A 17,085-nucleotide genomic window follows, 5' to 3' on the forward strand; every position below is an offset into this window, starting at 1 on the left:
CTGGCCAACATGGTGTAAACCCCGTCTCTACTAAAAATACAAAAATTAGCCAGGTGTGGTGGCATGCGTGTGTAGTCCCAGCTACTCGGGAGGCTGAGGCAGGAGAATTGCTTGAACCTGGGAGTGGGAGGCTGCAGTGAGCCAAGATTGCGCCACTGTACTCCAGGGGCAACAGAGTGAGACTCTTATCTCAAAAAAGAAAAAAAGTGGCCACCATCCAGACTGCTTCCATGCATAGCACCTGGTGAGAACTGCAGCTCCAGAATGACTGTGTTAGGTTGTTTTTAATTAAATGAAAATATTTCTTCCAGATCTGGCATTCATTTACCCACAGATAATATAGTGGACCACTTTGAGTGTTGCTAGTCTAGAACACTCCAGAAAGAAGGAAAGCAACTGCATCCCAAGTTACTTGTCTTGGTTGTCAAATATGCTAGTTTGCAGAGGAAAACTATGATCATTTATGTCATTTCTTCCAGAACATAATTGCTGAGCATGAAATTCGTAATATCTCCTGTGCTGCCCAGGACCCAGAAGACCTCTCAACATTTGCCTATATCACAAAAGATTTGAAGTCCAATCACCACTACTGTCACGTGTTTACTGCCTTCGATGTGGTGAGTACCCGCCGCCTTTTAACAGATTAAAGACTTTCCAAAATGGGCCTGGACTGTGTTGAAAGCCCAACTTATAGTTAACATGCTAGCTTGGCTTGTTTACCTGGTATTAAGATACATACCAAGTGTATTTGTTTGCTAGGGCTGCCATAACAAAGTACCACAAACCGAGGGGCTTAAACGGCAGAAATTCATTTTCTCACAGTTTCTGGGGGCCAGAAGGGCAAAAGCAATGTGTCGGCAGGTTTGGTTTCTTCTGAGGCCTCTCTCCCTGCCTTGCAGATGGCTGCTGATACGGTTTGGCTGTGTCCCTACCCAAATCTTACCTTGAATTGTAGCTCCCATAATTCCCACGTGTCGTGGGAGGGACCTGGTGGGAGGTAATTGAATCATGGGGGTGGGTCTTTCCTGTGCTGTTCTCGTGATAGTGAGTAAGTGTCACAAGATCTGATAGTTTTATAAATGGGAGTTCCCCTGCCCAAGCTCTCACTTGCCTGCCACCATGTAAGACGTGGCTTTGCTCCTCATTCACCTTTTGCCATGATTGTGAAGCCTCCCCAGCCATGTGGAACTGTGAGTCAATTAAACCCCTTTCCTTTATAAATTACTTAGTCTTGGGTATGTCTTGATTAGCAGCACGAGAACAGACTAATACAGCTGCCTACTTGCTGTGTCCTCACATCGCCTTTCCTCTGTGCTTGGATGTCTGGGTCCAAATTTCCTCTTCTTGTAAGGACAGCAGTCAGATTGCATGAGGGCCCACCCCAATGACCTCATTTTAACTGAATCACCACTTTCAGGGCACTATCTTCAAAATACAGCCACATTCTGAGGTACTGCGTGTTAAGCCTTCAACATATGAATTTTGAGTGGGTCACAGTTCCACTCATAACACTAAGTAAATTTTGGCAGACTAGGCTCTTCAGAGATTTTTCAATATTTTCATTCTTCCATTCAACTTAGAACGCCAACCCTACCTAGTATCTCAGCTGCCATTACTCAACTACTAATTTCACTTTTCAGACTTGAGAAATTCCTTTGTTTCTCTGGCACCAAAACATAGTAAAGGTCTTACAGCCCCCTTGTCCCTCACTATGTCTGTCGGTTTCTCTAGTAGCCATTTCTAAGTACTAGGGCATAATAGGTGTGTTTGCCTCATACAGATCTGCAGTCTTCTATATTGAATAGGAGTCACATTAGATACCTGCAGGTGGTAATTGGGAACTCCAAGGTTAGGCCCATATGCTCATTCAGAAATTAGTCGTGGCCGGGTGCAGTGGCTCACACCTGAAATCCCAGCACTTTTGGAGGCCGAGGTGGGCAGATCACTTGAGCTCAGGAGTTGAAGACCAGCCTGAGGGACATGATGAAACCCCATCTCAACAAAAATGCAAAAAAAAAAAAAAAAAAATTAGCACATGCCTGTAGTACCAGCTAACTGAGAGGCTGAGGTGGGAGGATCACCTGAGCCTGGGAGGTCGAGGCTGCAGTAAGCTCTGATCACACCACTGCACTCTAGCCCAGGTGACAGAGAGACCCTGTCTCAATTTTTTTAAAAAGTTACTCTTGGCCAGGCACAGCTCATGCCTGTAATCCCAGTACTTTGGGAGGCCAAGTTGAGAGGACCACTTGAGTTCAGGAGTTCAAGACCAGCCTGGGCAACACAGTGAGACTTTGTCTCTAGTAAAAGAAAAACAAAAAATTAGCCAGGTGTGGTGGTGCACACCTGTAGTCCCAGTTGCTCAGGAGGCTGATGAGAGAATCCATTGAGCCCAGGAGATTGAGGCTTCACTGACCTATGATCGTGCCACTACACTCCAGCCTGGGCTACAGAGCAAAACCCTGACTCAGAAAAAAAAAAAAAAAAAAAAAAGTCTTGTAATGACATCCTTACAGGATTATACCACTTCCACTTATAGCCATACTTGTCATTAAACCTAAAAGACTAGCTCATATATTACTAACTTGGAAAACGAAAACAATTAAAAGAAACAACAAATGTTTCTTGAAGATTGATAGGCCCTGGCTCAAGCCTGTAATCCCAGCACTTTGGGAGGCCGAGACGGGCGGATCACGAGGTCAGGAGATCGAGACCATCCTGGCTAACACAGTGAAACCCCGTCTCTACTAAAAATACAAAAACTAGCTGGGCGAGGTGGCAGGCACCTGTAGTCCCAGCTACTCGGGAGGCTGAGGCAGCAGAATGGCGTAAACCCGGGAGGCGGAGCTTGCAGTGAGCTGAGATCTGGCCACTGCACTCCAGTCCGGGCGACAGAGCGAGACTCCGCCTCAAAAAAAAAAAAAAAAAAAAAAGATTGATAGGCCCTTGAGGTGGTACAAATTGCTTGAGGATATCTCTGATATAGTATATTTATAACCAGAATAATTTGAAAATGCCACTTAAGTTTGATGATTCTGCTCTGCTCACTGGGTTTGAAATATACATATTTAAAGAATCAGGAATCACCTATTGATATATTCGTGAGAGGCCAGCCCCCAGTTCAATGTCATTGGTAGAAGACTGCTTGAAGCAACGTTTTCCCGTTCTGATGAACACCTATAGGCCGAGGCCAACTGTAATCCAAAATCTACAGCAGCCTAAGGTCCATGAGTCAGGCAGCTCATGCTCAGAGCATTTGTATCATGCTACATGTTCCTCACCCCTTTTGGTTTTTAAACATTGAAACTGGGAAAGAATGATCATGGGCCTTTAAAAAGAAAAAATCCCTTCCATTTGCGGAGGCTTGAGGAGAGTAATATAAAAGTAGTATGTGGTAACAGTAAAGACTGCAAAGCAACGCCCTACAAGGCTACTCTAAATGTCTCAGGGAGCGTTTGTTTGCATGGGATTAAAGTGTCGATTAAAGCCATTTCATTCAGGGTTTACAAGGATGTGCAGTGTTAGGTTTCTGGTGCCTTAAACATAACTTGCAATTCTTGTAAAATGTGATTGTTTCTTTATACAGTCAAATATCATCCTGTTCACATCTATTTTGGTTTATGTGAAACCCCTTTCTCTATAGGGGTTGGATTGATGTCATGGAAAGTACGGAATACCGAAGTTCACATCCCAAATCAGCTATCTGTCTACTTCCTGGTCTTAGAGAAGTTGCTGGACTTTTCCGAGTCCCAATTTTCATAGCTAGAGAACAGAGACAAGAGTTTCTACCTTGCAGGTTTTTGCCAGGAGAGAAATGAAAGAACATATGTAGAGTGCTTCATAAATAACAGGTGTTCAGCATTTGTTCCTTCACCTCCTCCCTCTCCCTGCCTGCTGACGTCAGTGAACAGCCTGACCCTTTTTCTGCTAAAAGACAGAAGATAGGTTTGTCCGATGTGTATTTATCTTCCAAAGTTTTCCTACCGCCATTATGAAAGGATTGAAAAAGTGGAAGCAATAGATAAACATTAAAATAGAAACAGCAGAAAGAAAACAATGATTCCACAAACCTTGTTGCCTCTAGACCGTGTTTGCGTTGAACATCAACATGAATATTCTGACACTTTTCAGGATCAATGCCACCTTTTTCCTAAGTATTGCAGCATTTCTTTCAATAAAATTGGTTTTTAAGGTAATATGTAATTTGCCTTCATCAGAGTATCTAAAGCATTTTTCCACATCAAACTAAAACTGGTTTCTGTGGACTGTCTGCCTCCTTGAGTTTATTAGCTGTATGTATACATATGTGTAACACCAGAATACTGAGGTGAAATGTTGGGGGAAGAAATAGTCGACTGTTTAGTTTTATGATGAACATCATATCCCACATACACTTGGAAAAACATGTAGAGAATTGCTTCAACATTTATCTTTTCATCCAGATGTCTGATTTAATGTAGACATTACTAGCTTAGGATTCTCATATCAGTTCCAAAGGACTTTCATCTTACACAGATCCTCCATTTTAATCTTCTCTAGGTGAACACAGTTCGTCAAACCTCAAAATTAGTAACAAAGGCCACCAGCCTTGACCTGAGACTTTGAGCAATTCTGAGATGCAACAGGCTTCACTTGCACTAAAAAAAGCTTCTCTGAGCATGGATTTTGTATCTTTATGTAGGGCAGTTCAATACCAGTCCAGTCTTGAAGCCTTAAAAATCTTTTGATATGAATCAGTCCCCTGGCCTGCCCCAAATGGCAAAAAAAAAAAAAACAAAAAAAAACAAAAAAGACTAAAGAATAACCTATAATACCTCAAATACACATTTAACCTTTTAGCTGAGTATGTATACATTTTTAATTGTGAAGTTACTGCTTTTTTGACCTTAAAGACCTTTTATGGGTCACGTGTTTTTATGTACTGTTATCACATATCCTATGGTTTTATCTGATAGCAAATTCAGTGATGTTTAGGAAGTTTCCAGTTTATGGACAGTTAGATTTGAAGTTCAGAGCATTTTCTCAGAAATTATAGTCCGGAAAAGTAGGCCTGCAGCCCCCCCCCCCCACAGAAGCTAGGATGTGAGCTTAACATAGTCTATGTACTATGGGACTCTGGGGGGCCTTGAATGTGCTCAGATGCGAGCAGGGGGTGGAGCGTGTGGGGCTTCTCAAGCTTATTTGACCATGGTAGCCTTTTTTTTTTTTTTCTTTTTTGAGACAGAGTCTCGCTCTGTTGCCCAGGCTGGAGTACAGTGGCGCGATCTCAGCTCACTGCAAGCTCCGCCTCTCGGGTTCATGCCATCCTCCTGCCTCAGCCTCCCGAGTAGCTGGGACTACACGCTCATGCTGCCACGCCCAGCTAATTTTTTGTATTTTGAGTAGAGATGAGGTTTCACCATGTTAGCCAGGATGGTCCCGATTTCCCGACCTCGTGATCCGCCCACCTCGGCCTCCCAAAGTGCTGGGATTACAGACGGAAGCCACTGCACCCAGCCTTTTTTTTTTTTTTTTTTTTTTGGAGAGCACCCCACAGGGGTAACCTTCTGCAGAACACATTTTGGAAAATGTTACATTTGATGATCTCTAAGCCTGTTTTTGTTGCTTGGAATCTACCATAAATTCAGCTTGTGATATTTTCGGTTTTAAATGATGGGGAGATGAAAATAAAAAGACTAGAGCAAAACAGAATTAGGGTTGTCAAGAAAAAAAGCCAGTATATACCCACAGGCAAGTGCCAAGCCTTTTCTGTATTCTGGAGTCTACACTCCCTTTATTGTCGGAGCTGATTTCTAATCACATCCCTAACTTGCTAGGCCTGGAACACATCTCACCCACTGTAGAACCAAAGCTTCCCCTAACTTCACCTTCTAGGCAGTGAGAACTTGGGGAAGAGGGAACCATAGGGTGAGCAGAAAAGAAGGATGTGTTATGAGACTAGGAGTTGTGAGAGTTAAAAATGGACTCAGCTTTTCTCTCCTCTGCTCTTAAATGAGTGAAGAGAATTCTACACAAATGGAATTGCAAGAGAGGGAACGGGTATTTCAGTGGCTACCACATCCCAAGGCTGAAGTGATGGTCCTCAGAAGGCCACTATAGGTGAGAGAGAGAGACAACCAAGGTAATTTCAAAACTGTTGTTTTCTGTATTTTATTTGCCAGTTATTCTAGATTTCTCAGTAACAGAGAGTTGACATAGGTCAACATAGAAAGATTTTGATGCATTCTCCATGGGAGTATCAGATTTGTATCAAATATCTGAGAAGAGCCTCATTCAATAGTTTTATATGTTGAAAGGTGTTATTTCTTTTTAATTGCATTAAAAGCCATGGCTTTGCTGCCAGACCCTTGCTAATTCTTACTCCTCTGTAAAGAATATGTTTGCAGTCTTTGATATTTTTAACCATGCTCATTTTTCGCTTGCAACTCCCAAATCCTGTGCTCCTCGGTGTGCAGCACATGGCAAGGCTGAGACGGCCTCAGGAGTGCGTAGAGAATGTTGAAGACATGGTGCGGGGTGGGCGGGACGTGTGGGAGACGGAGCTCCGTCTTCCCTGTGCTTTCTTGGTTGAACGTGGGCCATGCGAGGATCTAAGCTGGAGAAACAGAAGTGACAAAACGCAGGAAAACATGGTCAGCCGACTGTGTGATCACCTTCTGTAGTACTCTCCCATCCATATGCACGAAGCTAGCCAAAGTGTGGGGCAAGAAAAACACTAGCGTCCACCACGTGGTCGTGATCAGTGATACCTACACCACTTCCAACTTTGGCTCTGCTATGAGTTTGCTTGTTGATTTTCTCATCAGTTTAATAAAATTTAAATTCCTGGCTGGGCACAATGGCTCATGCCTGTAATCCCCAGCACTTTGGGAGGCTGAGGTGGGAGGATCACTTGAGTCCAGGAGTTCAAGACCAGCCTGGGCAACATAGGGCAACCCTATGTCTGCAAAAAAAAAAAAAAAAATTAATAAATAGCCCGGCATGGTGGCAGACACCTATAGTGCCAGCTACTCAGGAGGCTGAGGTGGGAGGATCGCTTGGGCCTGGGAGACATTGAGCTGTGATTCCATCACTGCACTCCAGCCTAGGCAACAGAGCAAGACTCTGTCAAAAAAAAAAAAAAAGAAAGAAAAAGAAAAATGTAAATTCTTGAGTGCTTTCTTAAATGCCAAGATTACTTCCATGGAGTAGTTTGAGGTCCCTGAAGAAAAATATGTATGGCTTATGTTGCAGAGATTGTCCCACAAAGTGAGAACTTAAAGATGCAAAAGAATAAAAAAAAAAAAGATGCAAAAGAATTCTTGCTATTGTTGATGTTAGTTCACCTCTGACAACTGAATTAATATCATGGAGGCAGGTGATCTCTCTCATTCTGTTTCTCATTTTCTCCACCTGAAAATAGCCTTCAACGTATTTGACTGTGATACTGTGAAAAGAAATGGCAATATAAGAAAATGTCACAGTGCATAGAGCTCTTAAAAATTGAACTCAAACACTTTCCCTGGTTACTCTTCCACATACAAAGTGGCAACCTACAGGTAAAGTAGAAGCATTTCCCTGGCCCTGTTCAGCCAGCTGAAACTCATCAGCAAGTCAGCTGCAGGAAGGACGCAGCTCCTAAGAGTAGCAAATGGCCCTGATGGAATAAAAAAGACAGCATCCCATCCCAATGGTCCTTCTACACTAACACCACCACCTCCCAAAAAAGAATAGATAAGTTAACAGTGCTGGGTTTCATTTATCCAGATCTCGGCTGGCATAAATCACTGAGAACTAACCAGGCCACAAAGACAAAGGTGGTTGGATATTCAGAGATTAATAATCTTTATTTCTTCTCATCCCTATTTTGGGGATGCGGAGACAAAGTTATCAGTGCCTTAAATTGATCCCATTTTTTTGTAAAGTTAGAAACCAGACATTCTGAAATTGTTTTCACAGATTGCTTTGCAGCATTTATGCATGTATTTGTTGTACACCCCACTTCTAAATAACTGTCAGTCAAGTGTCATGTTCGGGGGTGGCCTTTAGAATCAGTCTGGTTTTGAATCACAGATCTGTGCTCTTAGCGTCATAGTTTGGGTGAGAATGCCACAGGCCAGGCACAGTGGTTCATGCCTGTAATCCCAGCATTTGGGAAGCCAAGGAGGCCAGATCACCTGAGGTCAGAAGTCCCAGACAAGCCTGGCCAACATGGTAAAACCCTGTCTCTACTAAAGATACAAAAATTAGCCAGGCATGGTGGTGCACACCTGTAATCGCAGCTATTCAGGAGGCTGAGGCAGGAGAATCAATTGAACCTAAGACTGAGACAGGAGAATTGTGCGAACCTGGGAGGCGGAGGTTACAGTGAGCAGAGATCACACCACTGCACTCTGCCTGGGAGACAGGATGAGACTCTGTCTCAAAAAAAAAAAAAAAAAAAAAAAAAGGCCAGGCGCAGTGGCTCACACCTGTAATCTCAGCACTTTGGGAGGCCGAGGTGGGTGGATCTCTTGAGCTCAGGAGTTCAAGACCAGCCAGGCCAGCATGGTGAAACCCCATCTCTACTAGAAATACAAAAATTAGCCAGGCATAGTGGTACATACCTGTAATCCCAGCTACTCAGGAGGCTGAGGCATGAGGATCACTTGAACCAGGAGGTGGAGGTTGCAGTGAGCCAAGATGGTACTGCTGCAATCCAGCCTGGGTGACAGAGTGAGACTCTGACTCAAAAAATAAAAAAGAATGCCTCTAATCTTCAGTTTCCTAATCTGTAAAATAGAGATTATAATAGGATACCTCCTATGGTGATTGCAAGGATTAAAGAAGGTGACACATCGCATTTCCAGCACATGGTGTCCAATAACTCTTAGCTGCTGAGGACACGGGGAGTAGCAGAAGCAGTTAATAGTGATGATTATATTCTTGTCAGACCCTGTGTGAGGATTTATGTCCCAGTTTTTGGTTCATGACATATGTTTGTTGCTGCGTTCTTCCACATCTGAGGAAAAAGGTCAGATTCCATATAAAATGCATTCCTGTATTGATAGAGTGCCATGCATTAGACACACATCCCTGCTCTCCAGGAGCTCATGGTCCAGCAGGAGATGAAGGGACACAAGCAAATAGTTACAACAAAATCAGATCCATGCCACCCGGGCAGTGTACCAGCAACCAGCAGGGTGGGCTCTCCAAAAGGAGGGACGTGCAGGTTGGAAGCCTAACATTTAGTCTGTGTGAACACGTGATCGGTGTGGCAGCATGGCAACTCATTAATTCAGTTTAGAATAGTGAACTCGGGGTATCAGGTAGGCACCTGCAATAAGTAAAGGAAAAGCCATTTATATTTACTGTGCTGACTATACCAAGGAAACAGGCATATCCATTTGAGAAAGATTTAAACAACAAGGGTTCAAATTTAAAAGGTTTGAATCTGGTGAGTGACCCATGTCCAGGGCCTCACAAGTTAGTGAAGAGGCCAGGCGCAGTGGCTCACACCTGTAATCCCAGCAATTCAGGAGGCCAAGGCAGGCGGATCACTTGAGGTCAGGAATTCGTGACCAGCCTGGCCAAAATGGTGAAACCCTATCTCTACTAAAATGCAAAAAATTAGCCAGGTGTGGTGGCAGGCACCTATAATCCCAGCTACTCAGGAGGCTAAGGCTGGAGAATTGCTTGAACCCAGGAGGCGAAGGTTGCAGTGAGCCGAAATCACGCCACTGCACTCCAGCCCAGGTGACGTAGTGAGACCCTGTCTTGAAAAAAACAAAAAGTTAGTGAAGAGTTCCCTACAGCTTCCACTGGAGCTTTTACTTTTGAGGAGCAGGGGAGAGGTTGAAGTCTGGCATTTCTTCCTCCTATACTGCCTTTCCACAAACCCTGGCCAAGTCACAGGATAAAGATTGCATGTTTCTTCCTCCCAGGCAGGCCAGTCCCTCTGGATGGATGTGACAGGGCTGCTGGCCAGCCACCTTGGCCTGTGGTTCCATGAAGACAGGTGACCAGTGTGTGGGGCTGCAGTGCATGCCATCCACAGAGAACCTGGAATGCTATTAATATAAGAAAGCAAGTCATGGTTTAACAAAGCAGGGCCCAATCTCCTGTACTTGGGGTGAGGTGTAAAGTTAAACCTCAGCAGATATAGTGGAATGCTCGTCCCCTTTAAAAATCTGGTTTTTGAAGAACGTGTAATGGCATGTGAAGACCAACTATGAGATAATGTTGTACGAAAAAGCAACTTATGAGACTGCATATAAAGTATGATTATGATTTTAGACTCAAAGTATTCTAGTTGTTAAATTCATATTTAAATATTCATATAGGAAATGGAAGTATTTGGGTGTATATACAAATATAAAAAGAAAATGCACCAAAATGTTAGCAATAGCCATATCCCAACAGTGGAGTTTCATAGCTGAATTTTATTTTCTCCTTTATTCTTTGTATTTTCAAAATTTTCTTCATCTGCCCCTGTTATAATTAGGGAGCTAAAGGAATCTCATGGCTCTTTTAGTTAGCCAAAATTAGCCCTAAAGAAGCTACCTTTATTTTGGCCAGTTGATTTGTCATCTTGGCCCAGATAGACATCTTAGCAGAATTGCTAATATTTCTTTCTAAATGCTGAAGGCTATGATTGGGCACTATTTATTTCTATATAGTCTATGAAGACTCATTTCTGGCTGGTACTTGAGAGAACTAACTATAGGTAGAGCTAAAGAGATGTCAATGAAGTCTGTGACGGTGCCTAGAATATTCTCGAAGTTATTTTTGTCTTAGGACGTGGGTGAAGCAACTTTGTAGACCAGGCTTACCCCAGGTCTTAAAAAAACAAGTACCAGCAAAATATAGCCTAAAAAGAAATGTCCCTTCTTTCTGGAGACCCCACTGAGAACCCAGATTGAAAAAAAAGTCTTGTGTCTTCAGGCCCCCTGTGGCATTGTCTGCACTTGTCTAGCTTTTGTTCTTCAGGTCTGCCTGTGGGAGAGAAGACAGAAGGAAGGAATTGGCTCTGGCCATCCATATTCCCCCTTTTCTTAACCTTAAGGTGCAAGTTCACTTCTCTTAGGGACCTACCAGGCAACTTCCTTTTTGTGTTTAGCCAACAAACATTTCTTGAGCACCTGCCCTATTCTAAGTCCTAGAGATGCAAAGACCAGTGAGACCAGAGCCCTCAAGGAGCTCAGTCAACTGGGGGAATCAGCCCTACAAAGAGAAAATCATAAGAAATATCACGCGGTAAATAGGGCTGTGCCTAAGGTATTGTGGGACCACAGAGGAGGGGCACCTAACTTAGCCAGGGTTGGGGGCACAGGAAAGGGGATTCAAATAAGGCTTCTGGAGATGTGATGCCCAAGGTGAGTTTTCAAGGATAAGCAGTAACTCACCAGGCAAAGGTGGGAGATGGCAAACGCGTGTATTGCCAAGAACAAAAGCCATTTTATAATAGATGAAATGCTTGGCCATTCAGAATAGCATTTGGGGATGATTGCTGGAATGAAGATGGATGTTTTCTGAGATGAAGGGCAGCCCCTTGGTGGTGACTGCCTGTCTGAGCTCTCTAGCTTGTAGGTTATGGAGCCCTGCAGTCTGGCCTCTGGGTAACATGCCGCTGTTTAGCACAGCATCAACTGTGCATGCATCTCTAAACTGAATCTGTAGTTGCCTGGGTAAAAGATAGCCCCTTCTAATCAGAGAATCCTGAAACTCCCAGGGTAGAAAGGGACCAATAGGTCACCTGGACCACACCCACTTCTCAGTGGCAATAGGTGCTGTAGGTAGGTAGCCCATGATGGAGCTGGCCTATGCAGGTGATCCAGGGACTCTGTTTATGACCTCTATTCACTGATAGACACTTTTCTAGCAGACCTCCTGAGGTACTTTATGATACCCGAGCTTTTCTGCCCTGGGCTCCCACATACAGACACAGCCCTTCCTTTGAATGTGTCTGCATCCGTTCCCTCTTCATGGTGTGGGTGAGCTTCTGATGACCCCTGTCTGGGCCTACAGCTCTCTGATGCTATGGAATGAATACATTTGTTCATTCCATTCCAGTCATGAAAATGTGGCTGTTGTTTTTCTAATGGTAACGCAAAGCACTACGAGGCAGGTCAAAATGGTCCACTCAGAAAGAGCAACTCCCAGCCTGGGCCAGGAGGATCTTTCCTCCCTGGATGGCCTCCTCCTCAGATTCCTTCCTCATTTGCCATATTTGCCAGATGAGATGCAGCTTTATGCCTGACATACCTTGTCAGCCATTTGGGCAGCAATGCGTTCAACAAAGTAAGCCCTGGGATAAATAAGTGAACAAATGGACACTGTTTCTACCATGCCTCATTCCATAAAGGATTGAAGACAACCTACATGAATAGGTATAGTAGTCTGAAAATACATATTTATACACAAATCTGAATTAGGGAAAATACAGACTAAAAGGAAGCTCCATATCAAGGGAAAAGTTGTAGCATCAATATACAGACCACGCAGTTCTGTAAAGGTATGGGAGCTGAGCTCTCTCTAGCGATGAGCTTTTAGCTCTGAGCTTCCTGGAGGTCAAGGCAAAAAGGAAAATGCAGTAATTTTATGCTCCGTATTTCTTTGAAAGAAAAGTATACCCCTTCCTTTCAGAAAACAATATTTTAATAAGGCTTAAGTATGAAAGAACTTTCTGTCCTAGGCCCCCATGAGGGGATACTGTGTAATAATGTCTTCACAAACACTTGTACAGTGAATCTCCAAAACACAAGGTGATGTTCTAGAGGGTGCCTCAATGAAATAGGAACAGAACACCAGCACTTTCATGAAATCAGTGAAGGTAGGATGGCCCAGTGGCATGAAACACTGGCTAATCTGAAGTCAGATCTGCACTTGAATCCTAGTTCTGCTGTATGAACTTGGCCAAGTTATCAATTTCGCTGATCCTTAGTTTCTCACACGTAAAATGAGGATGGTCATTCTTCCTCTATGAGGTGTTGTGAGGGGTAGATAATCCACAGAAGGCACTTAGCCTCGTCCCTAGGATGTAGTAGACAATATCGTGTGTAGTTGCTGCTGCCACTGCTTTATTATCATTATGAAAGGAAAGAAAGTATGGTTCAAGTTCATAGGCAGTTTGATTCGTGCAGAGATCAAACTTTGCACATCTACAAGAGCGGATTGACTGCATGTCTGTAAGTTTATATCCACGTAACAACATTTTTCACTTGGGCTTGGCAGAAGCTGGACCACTAAAGGGTCAACTCCGCACTTAGAGTAGACGCATTAGGGTTGCAGCTTAAAGGAAGAGCTTGATACTTTAAAGTCTCACTGAGAAGATGTTAGAATTGGCATCCAGTGTGAAAACTGAAAAGTCTAAACAAGATTCTTTGCCAAATGAATGGGCAGCTTCCTGGCACATACGGGTGAGCCATGACAGCACCTGCAGAGAGGGACCAGATTTTGCTGGAAAGCAGTTCCCAGCCCTCTTAGCCAGAGAATGAAGAGACCCTCAGAACCCCAAGGTGAAGCAGAAAGAATAAGATACATCCTTGGCAACATGTTGAAACCCTGTCTCTAAAAAACATACAAAAATTAGCCAGGTGTGATGACACATTACCTGTGGTCCCAGCTACTCCAGAGGCCGAGGTGAGAGGATCATGTGAGCCCGGGTGGTCAAGGCTTCTGTGAGCCATGACTGTGCCACTGCACTCCAGCCTGGACAACAGAGCAAGACCCTGTCTAAAAAAAAAAAAAGCAAGAATAAGACTATTTTAAACTCAAAAGACTTTCTCTTGTTTTTAATTATCAAAATTATCATATTTTATGACTGTAAAAATGATTAATCCTCATTTAAATAAAGTTCAAAACATACAAAAATATAAAGAGACAAATCATCCAGTCTCAATATGCAGTGATAACTGCTATTCACATTTGATCCATATTGCTATTTTCTATGCATGTATACAGATCCTATCTATGTGTATATGCATACATATATTTTTACATAGTCTTTTAACCCTTTCTTTATTTATTTATTTATTTATTTATTTATTTATTTATTTTATTTTTTAGATGGAGTCTCACTCTGTCGCCCAGGCTGGAATGCAGTGGTGTGACCTTGGCTCACTGCAACCTCTACCTCCTGGGCTCAAGCGAGTCTCCTGCCTCAGCCTCCCAAGTAGCTGAGATTACAGGTGTGCACCACCACACCTGGCTAATTTTTTGTATTTTAGTAGAGACAGGGTTTCACCATGTTGCCCAGAGTGGTCTTGAACTCCTGAGCTCAGGCAATCGACCCACCTCCAGTTTTCATTTTAAATGGCTACCTAGTATTCTACTTAATCAGTCCTCTAATAATGAAAATTTAAACACTTTAATGAATATTTTTGCAAATATATCAGTGAACCCCTGTGCCTAAGAGATTTTCAAACTAAGAAACAGAAAAATCTTAGTGATGTACCAGTTAAAATAAATTAATTACCTTGGTGGCCAGAGCTTTTTCTAGGGGACAGATTGCCCACCATTTATGACACAGTTTTTCTCATACTGGACTGATGAATATGCTGGGTATAGCCTCAGGGACAGAGATGCAGGAGGATGGTGAGGAAGATCTCTTTGTCTCTCCGTAAGCCTTCTCTGGATGTAATGAGAGACTTAATGGACCCTTTCACTCCCCCATGTCATTCAGTGAGCGCTTCCTGGACATTGTCTATAGGCTAGGCATGGGCCTGGCACCAGGGACGCAGCCCTTAACACATGCAAGGAGCTTGGTAAATATCTGTGGTGATGTTCAATATCCATGACTGCCTTGAAGAAACCACAGTAAATATAAGGCTGACCTGCATATCTTCAGTTTGCACAAGAAAAGCAAGTTTGCATCCCCTGATTGCATTAGGATTTATCTTTATGATACAATAGTTCCTTAAGCTCCTCTAATGTAGCAGTTCTTAATTTGCAGATCAAAATCCCTAGCCGGGCACATTGGCTCATGCCTGTAATCGCAGCACTTTGGGAGGCCCAGGCAGGTGGATCACTTGAGGCCAGGAGTCCGAGACCAGCCTGTGGTCACACAGTGAAACCCCATCTCTACCAAAAAAAAATACAAAAATTATCCAGGCGTGCATGCCTGTAATCCCAGCTACTTGGGAGGCTGAGGCAGGAGAATCACTTGAACCCCAGAGGCGAGATTGCAGTAAGCTGAGATCACACCACTATACTCCAGCCTGGGTGAGAGAGTGAGACCGTATCTCAAAAAAAAAAAAAAAAAAGAAAGAAAAAAATCCCTGGGGAAGAAGAGAAGGGAAGGGAAGAGGAGAATTCCTGTGCTTCTGAGGAGGTTTTTCCCCATTGGACTGGGACTCCCTGCCCTTCTTCCCAAATAGCCACTACTAAGGATGGGAGTTGCATCATATCTTTTACATCACCCACCCTCCCAAGTATCTGGGATTACAGGCCTGCACGCCTGGCTAAGAATTCCTGTGTTGATGGTCTTTGTGGAGTCACAAAGTACACCCCTGGCCTGGAGGCTGTCTCTCAGACAGGCTGGGCATGAGACCCAGGCAAATGGGCCAGTAGGTGACCTCACCACAGCCAAGATGGGTCAGTCACTTGGAAGCTCAATTGGCTCCTGTTTTTTAAACTTTTTTTAAACAGATTACAGAATTTTTGTTATTTTATCTAATGTATAGTTCTAAGGTGTAATGGTCAAGAAGAGCACGGCCTCTCAGAACAACCGGATTCAAAGCCCAGTTTGGTTGGGTGCTGACTTCATGAGCAAGTTATTTAACCTTCCTGAGCGTAATTATCTCATGTGCAAAATGGAAGTAATAGACCTACGCCATACAGATGTGGTTAGGATTGAATTAAAAAGTCCATGTTGAAGCACTTGGCGTGGTGCATGGCACACAGTAAATAATACATGCTAGCCAGTATTGCCATTTGGTTAAATAATATTATTAGCCATTATAAGAACAATCCAGTTAGGTGGGTACTGCGTGTGGTATTATCCCCATTTTAAGATGAGAAAACCAAGGCTCAGAGTATGCTGTTTTCAGTAATCAACCCTCACACCTGCACCCCGCATGCACACACACATACACATGTGCGCACATGCACACACATGCAGCCCTCTTTCACTGGTGGTCTCTGTAAGGTAGAAAATACTCCAGATCAATTGCCATAATAAATGTGTCTCAAAAGAATTATGCTAGAAAGACCAAGGCAAGTATCTTCCAATGAGCTTATATGAGGCAGGAGGAGCCAAGGTCAGAGACAGGCCAGGTTACAGCATTAGAGAGACGTGAGGTAATAAAGGTAAAGCTAAGTGAGTTTGAATTGATGCCCAAGGGAGGTAGGTAGTGGAGACGAGAGCATGATTTTGCTGACTTCACTGCAGCACTGTGGTTTGAGCCAGCAGACGGGATGGGACACCTTAGTGCTCGCTGTGATCAGCCAGCTTCCCCACAGCCAGGGCAGCCAGGCATGGGGACGGGGTGGCTCCAGGACTGGCCTCCTGGCTAAGCTGCATTCATCACAGCTCCTGGGCTCATGGGTCATCTTCCTGTTGTCTGAATGAGGGTCCAGCCAGCCTTCTGCAGCATCACATGGTGTTCCAGTTATCTATTGCTGTGTAATAAACCACCCCAGAATATAAAACAACATCCATTTATTATGTTCACAATTCTCTAAGTCAGGGATCTGGACTGGGGGTGGCAGTCCTGCTCAACAACATCTGGGGCCTCAGCCAGGGTGCCTGCAGTGGCTGGAGATGCTGGGGCAGCCCGACTGGAGCCACTGTCTGGGCCTTGAGTCTTCTCTATGTGATGTCTGCTGGAGCTCCAGTGTCTTTGGGACCCCTTCACTCCCAAATCTTGAGCCTGGGCTAGCCTGGCTGAAACCGTTGTTCCTATCCAGGCAGCCTCTCCTTGTGGCTAGCTCAGGCGTCCTCACAGCATGATGATCTCAGGATGGCGAGACCTTTTTTTTTTTTCTATTTTTTTAAGATGGAGTCTCGGCCAGGCGCGGTGGCTCATGCCTGTAATCCCAGCATTTTGGGAGGCTGAGGCAGGTAGATCACCTGAGGGCAGGAGTTCGAGACCAGCCTGGCCAACATGGTGAAATCTTGTCTCTACTAAA

The 17,085-nt window shown here is 43.9% G+C and overlaps 1 protein-coding gene across 21 annotated transcripts in view; it reads left to right on the plus strand.

Annotated features, from left to right (window-relative positions):
- ANKS1B (ankyrin repeat and sterile alpha motif domain containing 1B) overlaps positions 1-17,085 on the plus strand; it is a 1,305,582-nt gene that overhangs the window by 1,265,590 nt on the left and 22,907 nt on the right. For all 21 annotated transcript variants that reach the window (XR_004439654.1, XM_033220935.1, XM_033220933.1 and 18 more), the window contains one exon: positions 480-617. Coding sequence is in view for 20 of the 21 variants with exons in the window: in XM_033220935.1 (XP_033076826.1) it covers positions 480-617 (138 nt within the window). In the remaining variant the exon portion in view is untranslated. The remainder of the gene's footprint in view (positions 1-479; positions 618-17,085) is intronic.

This window comes from Trachypithecus francoisi, unplaced genomic scaffold (assembly GCF_009764315.1).
Source record: "Trachypithecus francoisi isolate TF-2019V2 unplaced genomic scaffold, Tfra_2.0 Lachesis_group11, whole genome shotgun sequence".
NCBI classification, from domain to species: domain Eukaryota; kingdom Metazoa; phylum Chordata; class Mammalia; order Primates; family Cercopithecidae; genus Trachypithecus; species Trachypithecus francoisi.